A 23,680-nucleotide genomic window follows, 5' to 3' on the forward strand; every position below is an offset into this window, starting at 1 on the left:
ATAGTAGATAGTGTAGTATAATCGTAGATAGTATAGTAATAGTAGATAGTATAGTAGTAGTGTAATAGTAGATAATATAGTAATAGTAGATAGTATAGTAGTATAATAGTAGATAATATAGTAATAGTAGATAGTATAGTAGTATAATAGTAGATAGTATAGTAATAGTAGATAGTATAGTAGTAGTGTAATAGTAGATAGTATAGTAGTAGTATAATAGTAGATAGCATAGTACTAGTAGATAGTATAGAAGTAGTTTAATAGTAGATAGTATAGTAGTAGTGTAATAGTAGATAATATAGTAATAGTAGATAGTATAGTAGTAGTATAATAGTAGATAGTATAGTAATAGTAAATCGTATAGTAGTAGTATAATAGTAGATAATATAGTAATAGTAGAGAGTATAGTAGTAGTAGTATAATAGTAGATAATATAGTAATAGTAGATAGTATGGTAGTAGTGTAATATTAGATAGTATAGTAGTAGTGTAATAGTAGATAGTATACAGTAGTAGTGTATTAGTATGTAGTACAGTATAGTTGTAGTTAATTAGTATTATAGTAGTAAAATAGTGATTAGTACAGTCAGCACTATTGTATTAGCATAGGGTAAGAGAGAATAATACAAGTAGTAGTAGTTATAGTATATTACAATAATAGTAGTTCATTTATGTGGTAAATGTAGTAGTATTATCAGCAGCAGTAGTCACAGCTAGTATAAAAGTAGTTCGTAGAGTAGTAGTTAGTAAAGTAGCGCCAGTAAGTTAGTATAATAGTATATAGTAGCAGTTGTCACAATAGATGTATAGTAGTAGTAATAGTTAGTATATTACCATTTACAGCTAGTATAATAGTAGATTTTAAAGTAGCAATAGCCCTAGTAATAGTTAGTATAATGGTATAGCAGCAGTTGCACTAGTAGTAATATAATATATAATATTATAGTATCAGTTGATATATTTGTGGTATAGTACTAATACTTAGTATATTAGTATATAATAGTAACTAGCATAGCAGCAGTTTACACTAGAAGTTAGTATAATATGATAGTAGCAGTTTGTATAATATTGATATAGTTGTAGTAGTTAGTATATTGGTATAGTAGTAGTTAGTATAATATAGAATATTATAGTAGCAGTTGGTGTAATAATCATATAGTTGTAGTAGTTAGTATATTGGTATAGTAGTAGTTAGTATATTGGTATAGTAGTAGTTAGTATAATATAGATTATTATAGTAGTAGTTGGTATAATAATGATATAGTTGTAGTAGTTAGTATATCAGTATAGTATTAGTTGGTATAATAATGATATAGTTGTAGTAGTTAGTATGTTAGTATAGTAGTAGTTAGTATAATATAGAATATTATAGTAGCAGTTGGTGTAATAATCATATAGTTGCAGTAGTTAGTATATTGGTATAGTAGTTAGTATAATATAGATTATTATAGTAGTAGTTGGTATAATAATGATATAGTTGTAGTAGTTAATATATCAGTATAGTAGTAGTTGGTATAATAATGATATAGTTGTAGTAGTTAGTATATCAGTATAGTAGTAGTTGGTATAATAATGATATAGTTGTAGTAGTTAGTATATTGGTATAGTAGTAGTTAGTATAATATTGAATATTATAGTAGCAGTTGGTGTAATAATCATATAGTTGCAGTAGTTAGTACATCAGTATAGTAGTAGTTAGTAATACATAATGCCAGTAAAAGTACAGTAGTAGTTAGTAAAGCAGTAGTTAGTACAATAGTTTTTAGGCTCCCTAGTTATGTGCCTATACACACACACAGATGAGGTCAGTGCAGGGTATGATGAATGCATGGGGCCCTACTCACACGCTTCATTACAGAGGATACTAATAATCTGTGTGCTAAGTGATCAGAGACTGCTGTATTGTCCTGCACCAGCGGCAAAGGGCAAACAGATCTATAATCCCTCATTAAAATGTTACTGTAGATATACAAAAAGATCTGTGCATGGAAGCTGTGACTGGGGATGCAAAGCATAGACGTATGGCTGCAACAAGAGACTAGATAGATAGATAGATAGATAGATAGATAGATAGATAGATAGATAGATAGATAGATAGATAGATAGATAGATAGATAGATAGATAGATAGATAGATAGATAGATAGATAGATAGATAGATAGATAGATATGAGATAGATAGATAGATATGAGATAGATAGATAGATAGATAGATAGATAGATAGATAGATAGATAGATAGATAGATAGATAGATAGATAGATAGATATGAGATAGATAGATAGATAGATAGATAGATAGATAGATAGATAGATAGATAGATAGATAGATATGAGATAGATAGATAGATAGATATGAGATAGATAGATAGATAGATAGATAGATAGATAGATAGATAGATAGATAGATAGATAGATAGATAGATAGATAGATAGATAGATATGAGATAGATAGATAGATAGATAGATAGATAGATAGATAGATAGATAGATAGATAGATAGATAGATAGATAGATAGATAGATAGATAGATAGATAGATATGGGATAGATAGATAGATAGATAGATAGATAGATAGATAGATAGATAGATAGATAGATAGATAGATAGATAGATAGATAGATAGATAGATAGATAGATAATCAGGAGACACCATATTTTATAATGTTAGAAACTGCTATATGCCCATTCCTCACAGATTAATTCCGATCAACCACCAATTTAATAAAATGTCTGTGTTGAACACGATTTGTCATTTTCTAGCCATTAGGATAATATATAAATATATTATCACAGTAATAAACCTGCCCTGCTATCTACAAATAATGATATATACCCTGTGTAGTACGAATATGTAGAAGTCTACATAGTGGAATATTAATAATACATAACAACATAAAATTAATATAAGTACAAATGTAGCAGAGCTGTCATTGTTTATTCTGCGTATTATCACATCATTCATTGAGCAAAAATAATGTAGTAGGTTTTCCTGCAGTCCTGTGAGGAAGCAAATTGTGATATTAAGATAAATTGTAGCAAACTACAAACTCAGCTCTACTGGATCGGGTAAACGCAGCATTACTACTTCTAGTAAACTCAGCCTGTTAATCTATGACTTCAGAAAACACATCTGTTTACTTGTGTAATAACCACATGTGTGCAGATCAGTAGTAACCCCGATTCTGTGCTGCAGATAAAACACACACAGGGGTCAGAGCATCTGCCAGGGGCCACACATTCACACAATGAAGTCATGTTGCAGTTTGAGGATTCGGTTAAGTGCTACTTTACATTTACAAACATCTGTTCTTCAACAAAGATCTCACCCACACAAGTAGATTGCATCACTTATACATACATCATCTATACAATCTTATCATAGAAGCAAACCACATACGTTCCAGACCATATCTATCTATCTATCTATCTATCTATCTATCTATCTATCTATCTATCTATCTATCTATCTATCTATCTATCTATCTATCTATCTATCTATCTATCTATCCATCGTACATAAATCAGAATAACAATAATAATGGTTTAATTTTCTTTGATACTCAAATACCTACTGGTAATTATTTTAACACATATCTTTTTACATATAGAAGTAAATCTCAACATATAAAAGAATGTCAGGACATATCAGCCAACACAAAGTTAGTTTAGCTCTATATCAGGGCTTTCTTTTTAGTGGATGTTTACTTATTTTAAATTTTCAATAGTTTTTTTTATACTGTATAATACACTTTACAAAAAAATTAACGTAAAATAGTAAATTCATTGAATATTATCATCCCTTTCCCTGCAATAAGATTTTATCTAAATTTACCTAATATATTCTGAAATGTAAAACTTAAGTAGTAATAAACGGACAGCTAGACAGACAAGTAGATAGATGTAGAGATAGATGATTTATAGATAGATAGATAGATAGATAGATAGATAGATAGATAGATAGATAGATAGATAGAGAGAGAGAGAGAGAGAGAGAGAGAGAGAGATAGATAGATAGATAGATAGATAGATAGATAGATAGATAGATAGATAGATAGATAGATAGATAGATAGATAGATAGATAGATAGATAGATATGGTCTGGGACGTATGTGAATTGGCCTATGAGTAGATAGATTACATAGATAGATAGATAGATAGATAGATAGATAGATAGATAGATAGATAGATAGATAGATAGATAGATAGATAGTAGATGAATAGATAGATTATAGATAGATAAATAAATAAATAAATAAATAACAATATACGTTTCCTTTTTTAGTTAATTAATTCCTCAAATATACTTACAGCTTCGATAAAGATGTTTCTTTCATTCCGTCGATTTCCCACATGACTTAAATAGCTAAATAATAAAATAATAAAAAGGACAAAAAATAAATAAGTAATAATAATAAAAAATAAAAATATAAAGAAATAAAAATCCTAAAAAATTTATTCTTTCCCTAGTTTTAAATTCTTTAGACTTCTATCTGTGTGTCAGAACCAAATCCTATATGGAGGGTTTAGCAACTGCTGCATCCATAGTAAACTGGTTCTTCTCCAACTATACAAATAGAGAATGAGCAGAAAGTAACGAGCTGATAAATACGTTTATCCTTCATGTTCAGTTCGTTTAGATCTGGAAAAATGTAAAAACATATTTTGGAAAATATTTTTTTAAAAAAAAGAATAAATAAGTAAATAACTTAATAAATACATAAAAAATAAATAAATAAAATGTATTTATTTTTTATTTTTTTAAGCCTGGAATAAATCTATGATGTGATCTCTAGTCCTGGTATTATAATGTTATAAGAGAGTAAGTGAGGGAGAGAACTCTGAAACAGGGCAGCAGAGGGTGGTGACGTCAGGATCATGTGACCAGGCTGGGAGTTTAAGTAGTGACGGAGCAGTGGGGAGGGCTGCAGTCTCAAGCTGACAGTGCTACGGGGAGCATCAACTTTGTTTTGGATCTTGGAGAGTTTCTGGTAAAAGGAGGGGGGCGAGATCGCTGGAAGGGGGCAAGGAGGAGGAGATGAGGGGTTTCAGGATCTGACCTTGTGCATGGTGCCCCCCTTAAACTACACAAGTAGTTTCCTTGCCACTGATCTGCTTGTTGTTTGCTAACAGAAGAGCCCATTCAGACTTGCTCCACTAGGGGGGTCCTGGAGGAGCTTGGATTGGGAGTACACACAGGACTTCCTGCACTCATCATCATCATCATCATCATCATCATCATCATTACCATGACTTTGGGAACTGAGATGTCTGATAACTCCCTGCTCTCTGAAGACACTGACATAGATGTAGTCGGTGACATGAATGTCAAGGATGGGAAATATTCCGACTACCAATCTGACAACGATTCAGATGATAATATCTCCAGGACTCATCCAGCGGCCTCTCCAGATCTCTCTTCTGGCTCTGACTCCAACCCAAAAGGTGTGGACAAGAACCCAAAGAACACTCTAGTGAAGCCCCCCTACTCCTATATAGCTTTAATCACTATGGCTATACTGCAGAGCCCCAAGAAGAGACTGACCCTCAGTGAGATCTGTGAGTTTATCAGCAATCGCTTCCCTTATTATAGGGAGAAGTTCCCTGCTTGGCAGAACTCCATCAGGCACAACCTGTCCCTCAATGACTGCTTTGTCAAGATCCCCAGAGAACCTGGCAACCCTGGCAAGGGGAACTACTGGACCCTGGACCCTGAGTCTGCAGACATGTTTGACAATGGGAGTTTTCTGCGCAGAAGGAAGAGATTTAAGAGACAGCAGAGTACAGAGATCCTGAGGGACCCCAGCAGTTTCATGCCAGCCTTTGGATATGGACCTTATGGCTATAACTATGGTCTCCAGCTGCAGAACTACCACCACCAGCACCACCACCACCCAGGTGCCACCTTCTCCTTCCAGCCCACACACTGTCCCATACCCACCCCAACCTCTGTCTTCTCCAGTCCTACATTGCCTGGCTTCATAGGAAATGAACTGAGCAGGAAATCCTTCTACTCTCAGCTCAGTCCAACATTGCCCATCATCCAGACCCTCAAGGCGGACACACCAACTAGGACTTCCTTCTCCATAGACAATATCATTGGGGGATCTACTGCTGCTGCCCCATCCACCCCAACCTCACCCTACGCAACAGCCCAACCTGGGAGCCAGACACAGGTCATTGCTATGTTAACCCCTTCATTGGCCCCCATGCAGAACCATTTAAACTTGGCCCATGACAGCATGTTACAGAGTGGACAAAACTTCTCAAGTAAAATTACAAATCTTAGCAGCTGTCATTTTTAACCCAACCACCACCCCCCAAAAATACTAAAAAGTCTCAACCTGTGTATTGAAGGTAGGAGGAACTCTTATTTTTTTTTAGCTGAATTCTTTGACTGTCTCCACAGACGCCTCCAGTTGTCACCTCAGCTCAGAGAATCTTATAATTAATGAGTCGCTATTTATAAAGTGTGTGTATATTTTGTATTATGTCGGGTGTGTGTTCACTGTTTATGTCACCGCTTATATCTTGACATCTTAAAGAAATTCCATAAGGTCAGACTAACTATTTCTATTATGGAGAGACGATGGCGCAGAACGACAATTCTAGGAATTTCGCAGCCTCAGAAAACTCTTTAGATACTGCAAATAATACAATGAATGTCATTAATGCTCATATAATGAATGTATGTCATGGGCGTTCATAACATAAATGTACATTGCTACATTACTACAACGAATGGAGTGAATGCAATTAATATATGTTATGCATAGACATGCATACTAATGTAATGATTGCAACTAATACAAATCAATTTGCATTTGGTTCATATTAATGTTGATGCAGTTGTGGCAATGTATACATATGTATATATACATATATATATATATATATATATATATATATATATATATCTGATGCAATATTAGTTGCATGCATATATATATATATATATATATATATATATATATATATATATATAAATGCAATTAATATTGCATCGGACCTTTCATTCTATAAATACATAATATTGGACCTGTAAATTTAAAACCACCAATTAAATTATGTTAATGCGACTCTCCAATGAAATAGTTATTGAAACAACTGTTATCGATTCGGAGGCATCTCAGGATTTTCCAGAATTTCAATGCAGACAATTATACCCTCATTTCAGAATTAGCTAAGAGTTAAATGTCAAAATGCAGATTTTTTCCCCTAATGTGTAGATATAATTATGTATATAGATAATATATATATATAGAGAGAGAGATCGGAACAGATCGTAAAGAAATCGTCAGCCCCAGCTCCATCGCCTGCATCTTTCTGTGTTTATCCATTGGATTGTGAATAATCTGAAGCCTTATAATTATTATGTGATAGAGACACAATTGTCATCAAATGAAATAAATGTTTGTGAATTGTAAACGATGTAGTGATGTTTTGTTTCCTGGGGCGACAACCGTCCAATGTCATTGGCCGAGATGAATAATTACTATCTTACATCATGATTTTCTTTTTTTACATAAAGGAAAGTTAATGAATTTATAGTTTATGTAGTTTTGTTAAATTGTTCCTCATCCTGGTGCTGCCATTGAATGGGGATCGGGTATTGCAGACAGACAGAACCTGACGCTCAAAGTTGATAATAAATTAGTGACTATTAGAGGTGACATCTAATTAATTAACGACTCATTTACCACTAATGTGAAAGGGGAAGTAATGAGCTGATTACTAGAAAAAAGGCAATTCACACTGAATCCTTCGCGTGCGACCACACAAGATGATGAAGGTGAAGAGAGTATATAATGTATATAGTCATAGTGATATCTGAGGGAGTATTGAAAACTGCATATCTATCTATCTATCTATCTATCTATCTATCTATCTATCTATCTATCTATCTATCTATCTATCTATCTATCTATCTATCTATCTATCTATCTATCTATCTATCTATCATTATTTATTAATATTATTATGTATCAATGCAATAACGGCAGTTCGTAACTCTCCAGTTTCTTTTCTTTTCTTTCTTTCTTTCTTTCTTTCTTTCTTTCTTTCTTTCTTTCTTTCTTTCTTTCTTTCTTTCTTTCTTTCTTTCTTTCTTTCTTTCTTTCTTTTCTCTCATCCTCAGTAGGTTTTTTTTTAGGAATGATATATTATAATATTGTAGGTTGTTGAATAATGTTCAATTATGCCAAATGAAAACAAACTATACATATTCATCCCCCAACAGTAGAATTGTGTCACCAGATCATTGTATAGGGGTTTGTATAACTCTTTTTCCTGATGTTAGATTCCTCTCTGCCCTCTGTGATGTCTGGTGTCCTGTGTAGGAGCTCAGTGAGGGGTCTGCACATTTTGCTTCTCCCCTTTCAGTCAGAACTTTCTAGCCTGAGCTACTCCAGATAGCCAGGACGCTCACTATCCACTGTACACACATTTTCCAGTTTACCAAGCACATTTACCAGGCCTCTCAATAGACCCCTTTCAAGACTTGACCTTTTTCTTTAAGACTCAGTTGCCCCGGCAGTCAGTGAAGGGGTTAATAGCTCAGGCTTTATTTATAATAATCAAGTGTTACATCTACACTCTGAGAAACGTAACTATTTACAGCCAGGGCCATTTAAGGGGTTAATGATTACAGGGCTTTAAAAAAAACCTTTATGCATGGGGTTGCAGGATTTCATGACTAATATTTTTTGGCCAAATCATTAAAATAAATTAATTGCTTAGGAATTGGTAATTATAGGTGTCATTGTTTTCACTGATAAATATATAATGATCATTAATTTATATTATAGGGGATCTGGCAAATAACCCAGAGGCCTTTACACTGTAATAACATGTAGTGATTATTTGTATTGATACTGGCTTGACACATATATTACTAATATAATAATATACATTATATATTACTATATATGATATACAGTTATATTATATACATATATTTTGTACTATATATATAATGTATATTTATTGTTATCATCTAACGTCTAAAACTAATAAGTTATATATATATATATATATATATATATATATGTGTGTAAAATACATTATTATTATTATCATCATATAAGTATTATATGAATAGATTAAGCTCAATAATTCCGGTATCTGACAATTTAACTTTTATACATTTATTTATTCAAAGGTGGTTTTTTTTCTTTATTTATTTGTTTCACTTGTATTTACTTCTATTATTTATTAGCTTTATTTTTACGCTTATTGTTATTATTTTTTATAAACAGCCTTTTTTTTGCCCCCCCCCCTTTTGTGCAGCAGTGGGATACAATTGAACCATAAAACATTATTTGTATTCTTTACAGTTCTATCATCATCATCATCATCATCGTCATCATTACTGGCATAGACACATTCCAGATTACAAAAGCAGTTGTAGTAAATGAGAATGTGATTGACAATCTGCAGCTCCCCCGTGTAGTGATATAAACTGAGACCGGGGCTATTTTCATGTACATTAACCTCTTCCACTGGTAAATAATAAACTGCTTATTTTAAGTCATGACGATGGAAGAGCAGGACACTTAGATGTAGTGTCCATTATCTCCACGCCTCATCCCAGCACTAGCTGCTGTCCTGCCGCCCTGTCCTGCCCCAGTAATGTCTAATTTATACTGATACTATTATGATCTTTTATTATTATTATTGTTATTATTATTATTATTATTATTATTATTATTATTAATAATAATAATAAAAATAATAGTAGCAAACCTTTCATGGTGATTTTGAGGTGTAAAAAATTGTACACCTCAATATATTCATATGGTTTTATTCAGAATAGCTATCTATCTATCTATCTATCTATCTATCTATCTATCTATCTATCTATCTATCTATCTATCTATCTATCTATCTATCTATCTATCTATCTACAAAAGAAAGTAGCAAAAAAAAAAAACACAACAAAAAAACAAGTCAAGGAGTGGGTGGCCCTCGACTAATCCAAGGTCCCAGATATTTATTAAATGAAAAAATCGCAGCACTCCAAAGAAGTTCGGTGAAATAGTGTAATTTATACACCTTTGTTGCATTGACATGGGTGAATAAATTACTTATTTTAATGGACTTCTTTAGAGAGCTGCGATTTCTTTGCTATCTATCTATCTATCTATCTATCTATCTATCTATCTATCTATCTATCTATCTATCTATCTATCTATCTATCTATCTATCTATCTATCTATCTATCTATCTATCTATCTATCTATCTATCTAGGTGTATTTGTATAGATATTTAAATTTAGAATTATTTTTAAATTATTAAGTGTATAACTTTGGATAATTTTGAGATTAGATTTTCCTTTAAATCCTTTACATGCACTTACACTTATTTTTTATTTACTACCTTCCTTTTTTATGTTAAGCTTTCACAACCAAATACTAAATATCAAATGATGGTACTAAACACGACAGACAGATGAGCTATATTATTTATTGTTTGGTGAAACGAAGTAAAGCAAAACTGGTATCTATCTATCTATCTATCATCTATCTATCTATCTACAAAAGAAAGTAGCAAAAAAAAAAAACACAACAAAAAAACAAGTCAAGGAGTGGGTGGCCCTCGACTAATCCAAGGTCCCAGATATTTATTAAATGAAAAAATCGCAGCACTCCAAAGAAGTTCGGTGAAATAGTGTAATTTATACACCTTTGTTGCATTGACATGGGTGAATAAATTACTTATTTTAATGGACTTCTTTAGAGAGCTGCGATTTCTTTGCTATCTATCTATCTATCTATCTATCTATCTATCTATCTATCTATCTATCTATCTATCTATCTATCTATCTATCTATCTATCTATCTATCTATCTATCTATCTATCTATCTATCTATCTATCTAGGTGTATTTGTATAGATATTTAAATTTAGAATTATTTTTAAATTATTAAGTGTATAACTTTGGATAATTTTGAGATTAGATTTTCCTTTAAATCCTTTACATGCACTTACACTTATTTTTTATTTACTACCTTCCTTTTTTATGTTAAGCTTTCACAACCAAATACTAAATATCAAATGATGGTACTAAACACGACAGACAGATGAGCTATATTATTTATTGTTTGGTGAAACGAAGTAAAGCAAAACTGGTATCTATCTATCTATCTATCTACCTATCTATCTATCTATCTATCTATCTATCTATCTATCTATCTATCTATCTATCTATCTATCTATCTATCTATCTATCTATCTATCTATCTATCTATCTATCTATCTATCTATCTATCTATCTATCTATCTATCTATCTAATGTCTGTCTGTCTATCTGTATTAAATCTACATTTTTGTCTCTGTATAGTTATCAGTAAGCCGATATTTGCTCATACATGCGTGTGATCAGCGTCTATTCCGTATCTTTAGATACTTATTTTTTTTCCTTCCTACATAGAAAACGATGTTTTTTTTCTTAATTGCTAGACTGCCTATGCTTAAGACGCAAATACTATGAAATAATGTAAATGAAAAAGAAATACATGCATTGTACGGAGACATAGTAGTAAGTATAAATTTGTTTGCAAAACGGCTGAACCTAGATTGACTAATGTGTATGTAACTTTATAGTGTGTGGTTCTAGGACTATATGGTGGGTGTTTGTATGTAACTATATAGTGTGCATGTGACTATATAGTGTGTATGTTACTATATAGTGTGTATGTCACGATATAGTGTGTGTGTAACTGTACGGTGTATGTGTGTGTATACAGCTATATAGTGTGTGTATGTAACTATATAGTGTGTGTTACTTTATAGTGTGTGTATGTCAATATAAAGTGTGTTTGTATGTTACTATGGTTCTAGGACTAGTAACTATATAGTGTGTGTATGTAACTATATAGTGTGTGTATGTAACTATATAGTGTGTGTGTTACTTTATTGTGTGTGTATGTAACTATATAGTGTGTGTTACTATATAGTGTTTATGTAACTATATAGTGTGTATATGTTACTATATAGTGTGTGTATGTAACTATGTACTGTGTGTGTATGTAACTATATAGAAGTATATGCAACTATATAGTGTGTGTATGAAAGTATATAGTCTGTGTTACTATATAGTGTGTGTATGTTACTATATAGTGTGTATGTAACTATATATTGTGTGTATGCACCTATTTAGTGTGTGTGTATGTAACTATATAAGGTGTGTATGTAACTATGTAGTGTGTTACTATATAGTGTGTGTGTGTGTGTGTGTGTGTGTGTGTGTGTGTGTGTGTGTAAATTAATATATAGTGTGTTTGTGTGTGTGTAAATATATACATCCATATTGTACAGTATTATTCATGAGTAGGGTAAAAGTAGAAGGCCTGCAGTCTCAGCTCCTGGGTGAGTGGTGTATGACTTTCCAGTTCTCTGCTGCTATAAAGTCTCGATTATCAATTCATCATCTTTAGTCTTGGTGAAAGAGACACTTATGTCACCGGCTGAAGAGTGAAGAGCAGGAGCAATAAAATAAACTCTGCAAAGTGCTCAGAATCAAGAAAAGACTATCTATATGTAATACATCTATGCATGTATACATCATGGTATGGTAAGATATTGCAGGACTGGATCTAGGACGAGGGTTCACCTGAGTGATGCCACCACCACCCACTGCAAAAACGGGCAGTCCGGGTATTCTAATATAAACACCTGAGAAAACTGGACGAAACTAAACAAACAAACCCCCTTCTCCATGAACAACTTTCATTCCTATGTGATTAATTTCACACTTGTGTTTGTCTTAACATTTTATTTTTAGATCTTTTCTCAAACAAATACACACATGAAACAAACAAAACCCAAGAAACAAACCAATACATAAAAGTAAAAGGAAAACAATCCATTGACAAATGACATTGATGAAATAATTTACTGATTGACATTAGATAGGTCAGACAAAAAAATAATAATAATAAATAAAATAAAATAAAATAAAAATGCTGAAAGAATATGAGCTCTTTCTATGTCTTAATTTATGTCTGTTTTTTTTTTTTTTTATTTCTAGAAAGAAAAAATCAACAGCTCTTAGTAATTTCTATGGAACTTAGAAATTCACGTTGGTGTCTTTTTGGTGTCTTTTTATTGAACGTTTTAACATTTTTTTTTGTGCAGCTGATGCTCGGACAACTGATTCATAACTTTTGCATAATCTTTTTAAATCTTGTTCTATTTCCATGTCCCAGATCCAGTTAGCAGATCCTGATTGAGCAGATTTCCACAATAATGTTTTTTTGCCACACATTCCATACTGATGCGCTTTGGTAGCTGTTTGTCCCATAAAAGTTAATACATTTAATTGAATGATTTGTCATGATCTGTCATTTTCCCCATACAACAACCTGCATTTTTTTTTTATGTATTAAAGGGATTTTTTCCAAAGTTTTCCAATTTAGGCCACGTTCAGACGTGGCAGAATTTTTTCACTGCAATTGTTGGTGCAGATTCACGGCAATTACGCAACGAATCTGCAGCAACATTTGCATATGTGACAGGTAATTTAGACGTTGCAGAAATCACATCGGACTTGCCACAGATTTCAGTTTTTGCATTGCAAAGGCTGAAATGCGCAGTAAAATTCCGCTGCTTCTCCGCAACATAATGTGCATGCTGCGGAGGGGAAATTCTGCAGCGCAGCCTGATTTCCGCAGTTATTTTCTGCAACGTCTGAACTATGTTTCTTAAAAATGTATAGAAACAAATGTAAAAAACGGCTGCAGCAGAATTCCACTGTGGACTGTCCGCAGAAGAATTCAACAGCAATTCCGCCACGTCTGAACGTGGCCTTATATTCCATTAAATTTAGATTCAAGAAAATATGCTAAATTATTGGACATTGAGGTCAATGGAGTATGGGTAGAATACCATTTTTCCCACATAGAAACACACATGGTCACTTGTCTAGACAGTGACCCTAGTGGAATAATGGATGGATAAAATATATGTCAAAAATGGTAACGACAACCCCTAGGGCATGACCAGACGTGGCGGAATTGTTCTGGAATTCCGCTGTGGACAGTCCGCAGCGGACCCGTTTCTCCATTGCCTTCCACAGCTTTTTAGTAGGGTTCGTTTACACGTTGCGGACAATTCCGCTGCGGAGCATAGGCTGCGGTGCAGAATTTGGTGTCCGCAGCATACAATGGTTGTTGCGGACGTGTGGCAGACTGGTTGCGGACTCATTGCGGAATTTCTCCATTGACTTCAATGGAGAGTCAAAATTCCGCAATGAAGTCCGCACATGTTATATAGATGTTATGTGTGCTGCGGAGCGTATTGGTTTTACTACCATGACATTTCTTCATTCTGGCTGGACCTATGTATTTCTAGGTCTACAGCCAGACTGAGGAAGTCAATGGGGCTCCCGTAATTACGGGTGACTACGTGTGTGCACCCATAATTACGGGTGACTACGTGTGTGCACCCATAATTATGGGAGCGTTGCTGGGCGACGTCAGTAAATAGTCACTGTCCAGGGTGCTGAAAGAGTTAAGCGATCGGCAGTAACTGTTTCTGCACCCTGGACAGTGACTACCGATCACAATATAGATCAACCTGTAGAAAAAATAGAAGTTCATACCGAGAACTCCCTGCTTCTTCCTCCAGTCCGGCTTCCCAGGATGACGTTTCAGTCTAAGTGACGGCTGCAGCCAATCACAGGCTGCAGCGGTCACATGGACTGCCGCGTCATCCAGGGAGGTCAGGCTGGATGCCGAAAGAGGGACGCGTCACCAAGACAACGGCCGGTAAGTGTGAAATTCTTTTACTTTCACTAGGGAAAGTGCTGTCCCTTCTCTCTATCCTGCACTGATAGAGAGAAGGGAAGCCCTCTTCCCCTCAATACGCAACGGCCAGTCCGCATCAATTTAATGTACGTTTTGGGCAGAGCCGCAACAGAATCTGCAATGCAGATTATGTGTGGCATTGATGCGGACAGTTGTGGAAGAATTCCGCCACGTCTGGTCATGCCCCTAGAGTGAACCCAGCCATACATAGGTAAACCCAGTAGGCATTATGTGGCAGTAGTGCCAGTTGTATGACATATTTGTTATAATTATGATTCCCTTAATCTGCTGCATATTTATGAATTTACCATTTCACATAGATATGATGCAGGCAGGTATCCATAAATTCATCAACAGTCTAGGAAAATAGGGAATTTTTGTCCGGTGCCTGTAATAAAAGACGGCTGCATCCGTGATAATTTTTGGAGCTGGAGGAGTTTGTGCAGGTTATTAGCAATGTAATGATAATCATTTTACATCTCATAGTAAATGCTGTTAATGTGTTCATATTAGTATCTGACCTATAGACACTTATAATGTGTAAAATGTATATTTGTTTTCAAATTTGCACATAATTTTTTTCAGACTGTGATTTTTGGCCAATGTTTTCTGAAATTACAAAAAATAATCAATTTAGATCAGTTACACAAAAATAGAAAAAAGATAAACATACAGCAAAAACAAACAAAAACACCCTGGTGTGAATGTGGCTTCAGACACCATCTGTCCTTGTATGCATCATAACACTATGACATCAGGCTGTGCGTCAATCCCCAAACAATAAATATGACATTCATTATAAATTAAAGTACTGTGTCCATATACATATATATATTTATAGATTTATATAGCAAAATCCAAGATACAAAAGACAGCACTCTATATATATATATTTTTTATATGCGAGATATCGATCTATCGATCTATCTACCTATCTAAATCTATCTTTATTAAATCTGGTGTTATAAGTGAATGTACAGACATATCACACTGTGAGATGTGTGAGCTTGCAGTATTTCAGTATTTGCACTTTGTATTAGGCACCTTCTCATTGACACAAGTAGTGAATAATTCATGCAGCCAAACACAGATGTATCTATCTAGTGGCCACTGCTTTGTATTATGCATTGATCTACAAATAATCCTTCAGCCCAGTAACTAAAATAAGTAAACAACCATTTATTTAAATATATTGACAAGTGTCAAATGTTACAGTGACCTGTTTGGGTTATGATATCAGCATCACACCCCTCCCTATGCAAGAACACTACTCAACCCAGTGCAATTATAGTCTATCTATCGATCTATCGATCGATCGATCGATCTATCTATCTATCTATCTATCTATCATCTATCTATCTATCTATCTATCGATCTATCGATCGATCGATCGATCGATCGATCTATCCCGCTAAATATAAATAAATATGCATTACCGCTAAATCTACTTACAATAGGGAGGTTGTAAGTGCACATTTTGATCAAATTGTGTGAGCCCACCTGGCACGACAAGGCGTCCTCCATAGGTGGTGCCCTACTCTGCACATACAGCCAGAACTGGAACTAAGCCTACATATTCTTGGGGATGGTAAGAACCAGCATTATACAAATTAAAATCACCCAGGGCAGAATGGGAGGAGTGCAAGATCAAAAATGGAGGCAGTCACTAACCCCACATATATGAGTAAGAAAAGAGTATCCGGCACACCAATTTGAGATAAAGGTAATTTTTATTTTGTTTTTAATGCCAGTGGCAGAGTGCAACGTTTCGGTCTCTAACGCCCTACATATACAACACAAAAGTTTGATCAGCACATTCCAACAAAATGAAACAAAACGTGTATATAGGTGCAAGAACGCCTGTGACTGCAAATATACAGCACACGAAAAAATGGCGACAGCACACTACGAACACTAATGTCACCTAAGTCACTAAATATAAATAAATATGCATTATTGATAAATCTATCTATCTATCTATCTATCTATCTATCTATCTATCTATCTATCTATCTATCTATCTATCTATCTATCTATCTATCTATCTTTTTTACGTTGAATTACTGTTACATATTATGAAGATTTTGTTTCCCTAATCAGATCAGAAAAGTTCAGATAGGTAAGCAGCACTCTGACATCACCCTCATTTTTACAGCAATGCAAGTGCCCCTCCAGCCCATGTGGCCCAGTCCACAGGATACTTGTATACTGGAGTTACTACACCGCTGCATGACATTATATATAAAAAGTACTTATCCCATGTGAATTGAATGTATTTGTTTGTCCCCCCTGAACTGTAGTTTGGGGCGCTCAGAGGTTTCAGTGGAAGGAGATTGTTTTATTTTGCAGTCTTCAGGAATTATAACTATGTGTACAAGCGATGTGTCCTGCTGGGGTGACTGCTGCTGCTCCCTACAATAACACAGTGGCAGACACAGATAGCTGAGGGCCAAAACATGTAAAAAAACTCAGTGTGAACAGGGCCTAGAGAGGCTCTGTCACCACATTATAAGTGCCCTATCTTGTACATAATGTGATCGGCGCTGTAATGTAGATTGGAGCAGTGGTTTTTATTTAGAAAAACAATAAATTTTCACCAAGTTATGAGCGATTTTAGATTTATGCTAATGACTTTCTTAATAGACAATTGGGCGTGCTTTAACTTTTGACCAAGTGGGCGTTGTGGAGAGAAGTGTATGACGCTGACCAATCAGTGACCAATCAGCGTCATACATACAAGTCTATCCATTCATTAACTCTGCACATAGTGATCCTGCGTTTTTCACTATGTGCAGCCACTTACACACACATTAACGTTATTGAAGTGTCTTGACAGTAAATATACATTGCGTCCAACCAGGACGGGATGTCTATTCACAATCCCGACACTTCGGTAACGTTTGTGTGTGACTTACTCACACAGCACGAGATCACGCTGTGCTGTCATTTACAGCGAGATCTCGCGAGATTACGCTTGCTGTGCTGTAAGTCACACACAAACGTTACCGAAGTGTCGGGATTGTGAATAGACATCCCGTCCTGGCTGGAAGTGATGTCTATTCACTGTTAAGACACTTTAGTAACATTAATGTGTGAGTATGTGGCTGCACATAGTGAACAACGCAGGATCACTATGTGCTGAATACATGAATGGGGAGAAGTGTATGACGCTGATTGGTCACTAATTGGTCAGCGTCATACACTTCTCTCCACAACGCCCACTTGGTCAAAAGCAAAACACGCCCAGTTGTCTATTAAAAAACTCATTAGTATAAAGCTAAAATAGGTCATAACTCCATCAGAAATTATTGTTTTTCTAAATAAAAACCACTGCTGTTACCTACATTACATCGCCGATCACATTGTGTAGAAGATAGGGCACTTGTAATGTGGTGACAGAGCCTCTTTAAGGTGACAGTGGGCCCCTTACCTACTGGGCACCTGTGCAGCTGCACAGGTTGCACCAATGGTATGTCCGTCGCTGCAATAACAATATTACATTAAAAATGAAAATAATAAAATAATATTCTCATACTGAGCTAATGACATAAACACATGAGAACTGGAAAAAACTCCTGCCTACACATCGCAATACACCTCGCCATCTTGCGAGGGGATGGTCCAGCACATGCCGGCACATTAAAGGTGTGGCCCTGTTACTGATTTTGCATTAGGGCCCAGGAGCTTTAAGTTACACCTCTGGTTGTGATTGGAGTATTTGCTGGAATCCAGTTTAAACGTGAGTACATTACTATGGTTGTAAAAATGTCACACAGAGAAAAAATATTGTCACCCCAAATAATGAACAATCAGCTCTCAAGGAGAAAGGTAGAAGTGTCTGCAGGGGCCAAGTGATTTGACCTTCTCAAGAATAATGTAATGTCTCTGTAATGATAACATTTATTCTAACATATAGTTAAAAAGCTGTGAAATCCTGCAATCAGCACAGCAAAAAATTCTGCCCTTTCGCTATCTATCTATCTATCTATCTATCTATCTATCTATCTATCTATCTATCTATCTATCTATCTATCTATCTATCTATCTATCTATCTATCTATCTCATATCTATCTATCTATCTATCTATCTATCTATCTATCTATCTATCTATCTATCTATCTATCTATCTATCTATCTATCTCTCTCTCTCTCTCTCTCTCTCTCTCTCTATCTATCTATCTATCTATCTATCTATCTATCTATCTATCTATCTATCTATCTATCTATCTATCTATCTCTCTCTCTCTCTGTCTATCTATCTATCTATCTATCTATCTATCTATCTATCTATCTATCTATCTATCTATCTATCTATCTATCTATCTATCTATCTATCTATCTATCTATCTATCTATCTATCTATCTATCTATCTATCTATCTATCTATCTATCTATCTATCTCATATCTATCTATCTATCTATCTATCTATCTATCTCATATCTATCTCATATCTATCTCATATCTATCTCATATCTATCTCATATCTATCTATCTATCTATCTATCTATCTATCTATCTATCTATCTATCTATCTATCTATCTATCTATCTATCTATCTATCTATCTATCTATCTATCTATCTATCTATCTATCTATCTATCTCATATCTATCTATCTCATATCTATCTCATATCTATCTATCTATCTCATATCTATCTATCTATCTATCTATCTATCTATCTATCTATCTATCTATCTATCTATCTATCTATCTATCTATCTATCTATCTATCTATCTATCTATCTATCTATCTATCTATCTATCTATCTATCTGTCTATCTGTCTATCTGTCTATCTATTCAATTCAATTCAAAGAAGCTTTATTGGCAGGACCAAATACATATTAGCATTGCCAAAGCAAGTAAGAAGTAAGGGAATGAGGGATAGGGACTGAGGGCTTGGGGATAGGGACACATCTAGGGTCGGGGTTATACAAGTCCATGGCATATCATGTCTCTCTCAGTTTATGGCATGCAGTGACATATTGTGCCGCTGTGCCCACTGTGGTTTCCTCTTCACCCAGCAGGATGTAGAGTTTCTCTTCCTCTTCCATGGAGCTGAAGTCCGGTAAGAGATCAGAGAGTCTCCTGAAGTGAGTGTCCCTTACTGCTGAGTATTTGGAGCAGTGTAGCAGGAAGTGGGCCTCATCCTCCACGGCCTCCTGGTGGCACTGTTGGCACAGTCGGCTCTCCCTGGGCTTGTAGGTTTGTCTGTGGCGCCCGGATTCGATGAGCAGGTTGTGGGCGCTCAGTCTGTAGCGGCTCAGGATCTGTCTGTCTCTGTGGTTTGGCAGTTTCTCCAGATATGGCGCCAGTTTATATTCCCGCTGTAGACTCCGGTATATTGTCAGTTTCTGGGATGTCTTTATGTCGTTCCTCCAGTCACTGATATATTCCTCTTGGCCTTTGTTTATTGTCTTCTTGATTTCGGCTTTTGTGAGGCCGCGCTGGGTGACATTTTCTTCAGGCCGGGTCAGGGTGAGATGTTCTGGGGGGCCTGGTTTACCTGGGACCCCTTGGTGTAACAGGGCTTTATGGTGATAGGAACTTTGCCTGCTGCTGTGTAGATGGGCCCAGAATGATAGCGCCCTCTTCTGGATTGTGAGGTGTAGTGGGAATCTGCCCAGTTCTGCCCGACAGGCACTATTTGAGGTGCTCCGATGGACTTGGAGAAGGTGTTTGCAGAATTCTAGGTGGAAGATTTCTGTTGGGCTGGAATCCCACCTTGACCAGTCTGGGTATGTGTCCGGACCCCAGACTTCACTGGCATACAGGAGGATTGGGGAGATGATGGAGTCAAAGATTTTCAGCCAGACCGTCACTGGTGGTTTGAGATGATAGAGTTTTCGTCTGATGGCATAGAAGGTTTTGCACGCCTTGTCTTTCAGAATCTCTATGGCTTGTTTAAAGCTTCCTGATTGGTTGATTTCTAGGCCCAGGTAAGTGTACCTGTCGGTCGCTGTGATTGTGGCGTTATTTAGTGTGAAGGTCGGGTGCCTGGGGGATTTTGAGTTTCTCTTCTGGAACACCATGATGTTGGTTTTCTTTGCATTGATGGGTAGTGCCCACGTGGAGCTGAATTTTTCTAGGATTTGCAGGTTGTCTTGGAGACCTTTCTCGGTCGGTGATAGTAACAGAAGGTCATCTGCATACAACAGGAATTTCACCTGGGTGTCATGGAGGGCGAGACCTGGTGCTGAGGAGGATTCCAGAGCTGTGGCCAGTTCATTGATGTAGATGTTGAAGAGCGTTGGACTGAGGCTGCAGCCTTGTCTGACTCCTCGGCTCTGCTGGAAATCAGCCGTTCTTCTCCCGTTCACCTTCACGCTGCATCTGTTCTCTGTGTAGGAGCTTCTGATGACGTCATAGGTTTTACCTCCTATTCCGCTCTCCAGCAGTTTCAGGAATAGGCCCGGGTGCCACACTGAGTCAAAGGCCTTCTTAAAGTCCACAAAACAGGCGTAAATCTTCCCATGCTTTGTATTGTGGACGTGGCTCTTGATGAGGCTGCGCAGGGTGTAGATGTGGTCAGTGGTGCGGTGGTTTGGCATGAACCCAGCTTGGCTTTGGTGGAGGACATTGTGCTGGGAGAGGAAGCTGAGGATTCTCTTATTCAGGATGCTGCTGAACAGTTTCCCCAGGTTGCTGCTGACACATATCCCTCGGTAGTTGGCCGGGTCGTACCTGTCCCCACTCTTGTGGATTGGTGTTATAAGGCCTTGGTTCCAGATTTGCGGGAAGTAGCCGGCACTCAGCACTATATTAAATAGTTTGACTATTGCGGCCTGTATTTCTGGCGGGCTGTGTTTTATCATTTCTGGTGAGATTCTGTCTAGGCCGCTGGATTTTTTACACCTTATGTCTGAGGTTCTCTCTGTTACTTCTTGCAGTGTTATTGGTGCGTCCAGGGGGTTTTGAGAATCTTTAAGTGTTTCCTCCATCGCCTTCAATTTTGATATTATTTGTTTTTGTTCTTGGCTTTGTTCTTCTTTCGGGATATCTTTGTAGAGGTCCCTGAAATATTGGAGCCAGATGTTGCCATTTTGAATATGAAGGTTGTTTTTCTTGCAATTTTTGCCCATGTGTTTCCATAATTCCCAGAACGAGTTGTCATGGAGGGCGTCTTGGAGTTGGGTAAGTTTGGTGGAGATGTGCCTTTGTTTTTTCTTTCGGAGGATGGTCTTGTATTGCCTCTGTATGTTGCTGTAGGCCTCCTTCAGACCGGTGTTGTTTGGGTCTCGGTGCTTCTTATTTGAGGCATTTCTTAGGGTCTTCCGTACTTCTTTGCACTCACGGTCAAACCAACCGTTAGGATGTATTTCTTGTGGCCTCTTGTAGTCACATCTTTTCAGGTCAGACTTCTCTGCCATGGTATAGAATATATTATTGAGGTCATTTACGGCCTGATTGACCCCTCCTGGGCTTGTCTCATACACCTTGTTGTAGAGGTTGTGAAGCATCTCCTGCACTTCTGGTCTGTTCATTGTCTCTTTATATTTTATAGTTGACGTTTTGGACCATTTATAAGATGGGGGCAGGTTGAAGAGGCCGGTTTGATGTGGTTTTTGTGCAGATGGTTTGGTTGTGGATTTGATGTATAGAAGTAATTGGTTGTGATCTGACAGGTGCGTTTGTGGAGTGACTATGAGTGCGCCAATGTTTGCGGGGTCCATGTCCGTGATGGCATAGTCTACTACACTGCTGCCTACATGGGAGTTTAGTGTATACCTTCCTAAAGAGTCTCCCTTGGTGCGGCCATTCAGTATGTGGAGTCCTAAGCTTCGACATAGATTCAGTAGTTTTTTCCCGCTTTTGTTGACGGTGCTGTCATAGCTGTTTCTCTCTTTCTGTAGGGAGTTATGACAGTCGGCCTCTGCTCCAAAGATGAAGATATTTCCATCATTGGTCAGGTAGTCTTTATCTCTCCCCGTTCTTGCATTGAGGTCTCCGTAGATGAGAACGCTGCCCAGGGTCTGGAAATGGGCGGCTTCCCTTTGTATAATCTCAAAGCTGTCTGGGTTGGAGTATCTATCTATCTATCTCCTATCTATCTATCTATCTATCTATCTATCTATCTATCTATCTATCTATCTATCTATCTATCTATCTATCTATCTATCTATCTATCTATCTATCTATCTATCTCATATCTATCTATCTATCTATCTATCTATCTATCTATCTATCTATCTATCTATCTATCTATCTATCTATCTATCTATCTATCTATCTATCTATCTATCTATCTATCTCATTATCTATCTATCTATCTATCTATCTATCTATCTATCTATCTATCTATCTATCTATCTATCTATCTATCTATCTCTCTCTCTCTCTCTCTCTCTCTCTCTCTCTCTCTCTCTCTCTCTCTCTCTCTCTCTCTCTATCTCTCTCTCTCTCTCTATCTATCTATCTATCTATCTATCTATCTATCTATCTATCTATCTATCTATCTCAATCTATCTATCTCAATCTATCTATCTATCTATCTATCTATCTATCTATCTATCTATCTATCTATCTATCTATCTATCTATCTATCTATCTATCTATCTATCTATCTCATATCTATCTATCTCATATCTATCTATCTATCTATCTATCTATCTATCTATCTATCTATCTATCTATCTATCTATCTATCTATCTATCTATCTCTAATGTACATATAAAAATAATATTTATATTGGTGCAATTTGATTGGAGCTCATATGCCTAGGTGGCAAATATGTCACTAGGCCGCACTCTTATAGCCAATACTGTCACATGCTGCTGTATACATTGAATGTATTGTAGGATCTATATGCAAATACTATATACACATATATAATAAAAAGTGACGTTAATAGCTCTGTTTTGGGTTAACCAGGCA

At 36.0% G+C, this 23,680-nt stretch overlaps 2 protein-coding genes across 2 annotated transcripts in view; one reads left to right on the plus strand and one right to left on the minus strand.

The window, feature by feature from the left end:
• LOC142657685 (calcium-activated chloride channel regulator 1-like) overlaps positions 1–23,680 on the minus strand; it is a 1,094,600-nt gene that overhangs the window by 326,807 nt on the left and 744,113 nt on the right. The gene's annotated exons all lie outside the window — the stretch shown is intronic.
• Positions 4,939–6,846, plus strand: LOC142657077 (forkhead box protein D2-like). The gene is given in 3 exon segments (XM_075832127.1): positions 4,939–5,861; positions 5,864–5,891; positions 5,893–6,846. Coding segments are annotated over 3 exon segments (1,053 nt in total). The 5' UTR covers positions 4,939–5,245; the 3' UTR covers positions 6,302–6,846.

The sequence above is a fragment of the Rhinoderma darwinii genome, chromosome 7 (assembly GCF_050947455.1).
Source record: "Rhinoderma darwinii isolate aRhiDar2 chromosome 7, aRhiDar2.hap1, whole genome shotgun sequence".
Classification (NCBI taxonomy): Eukaryota; Metazoa; Chordata; class Amphibia; order Anura; family Rhinodermatidae; genus Rhinoderma; species Rhinoderma darwinii.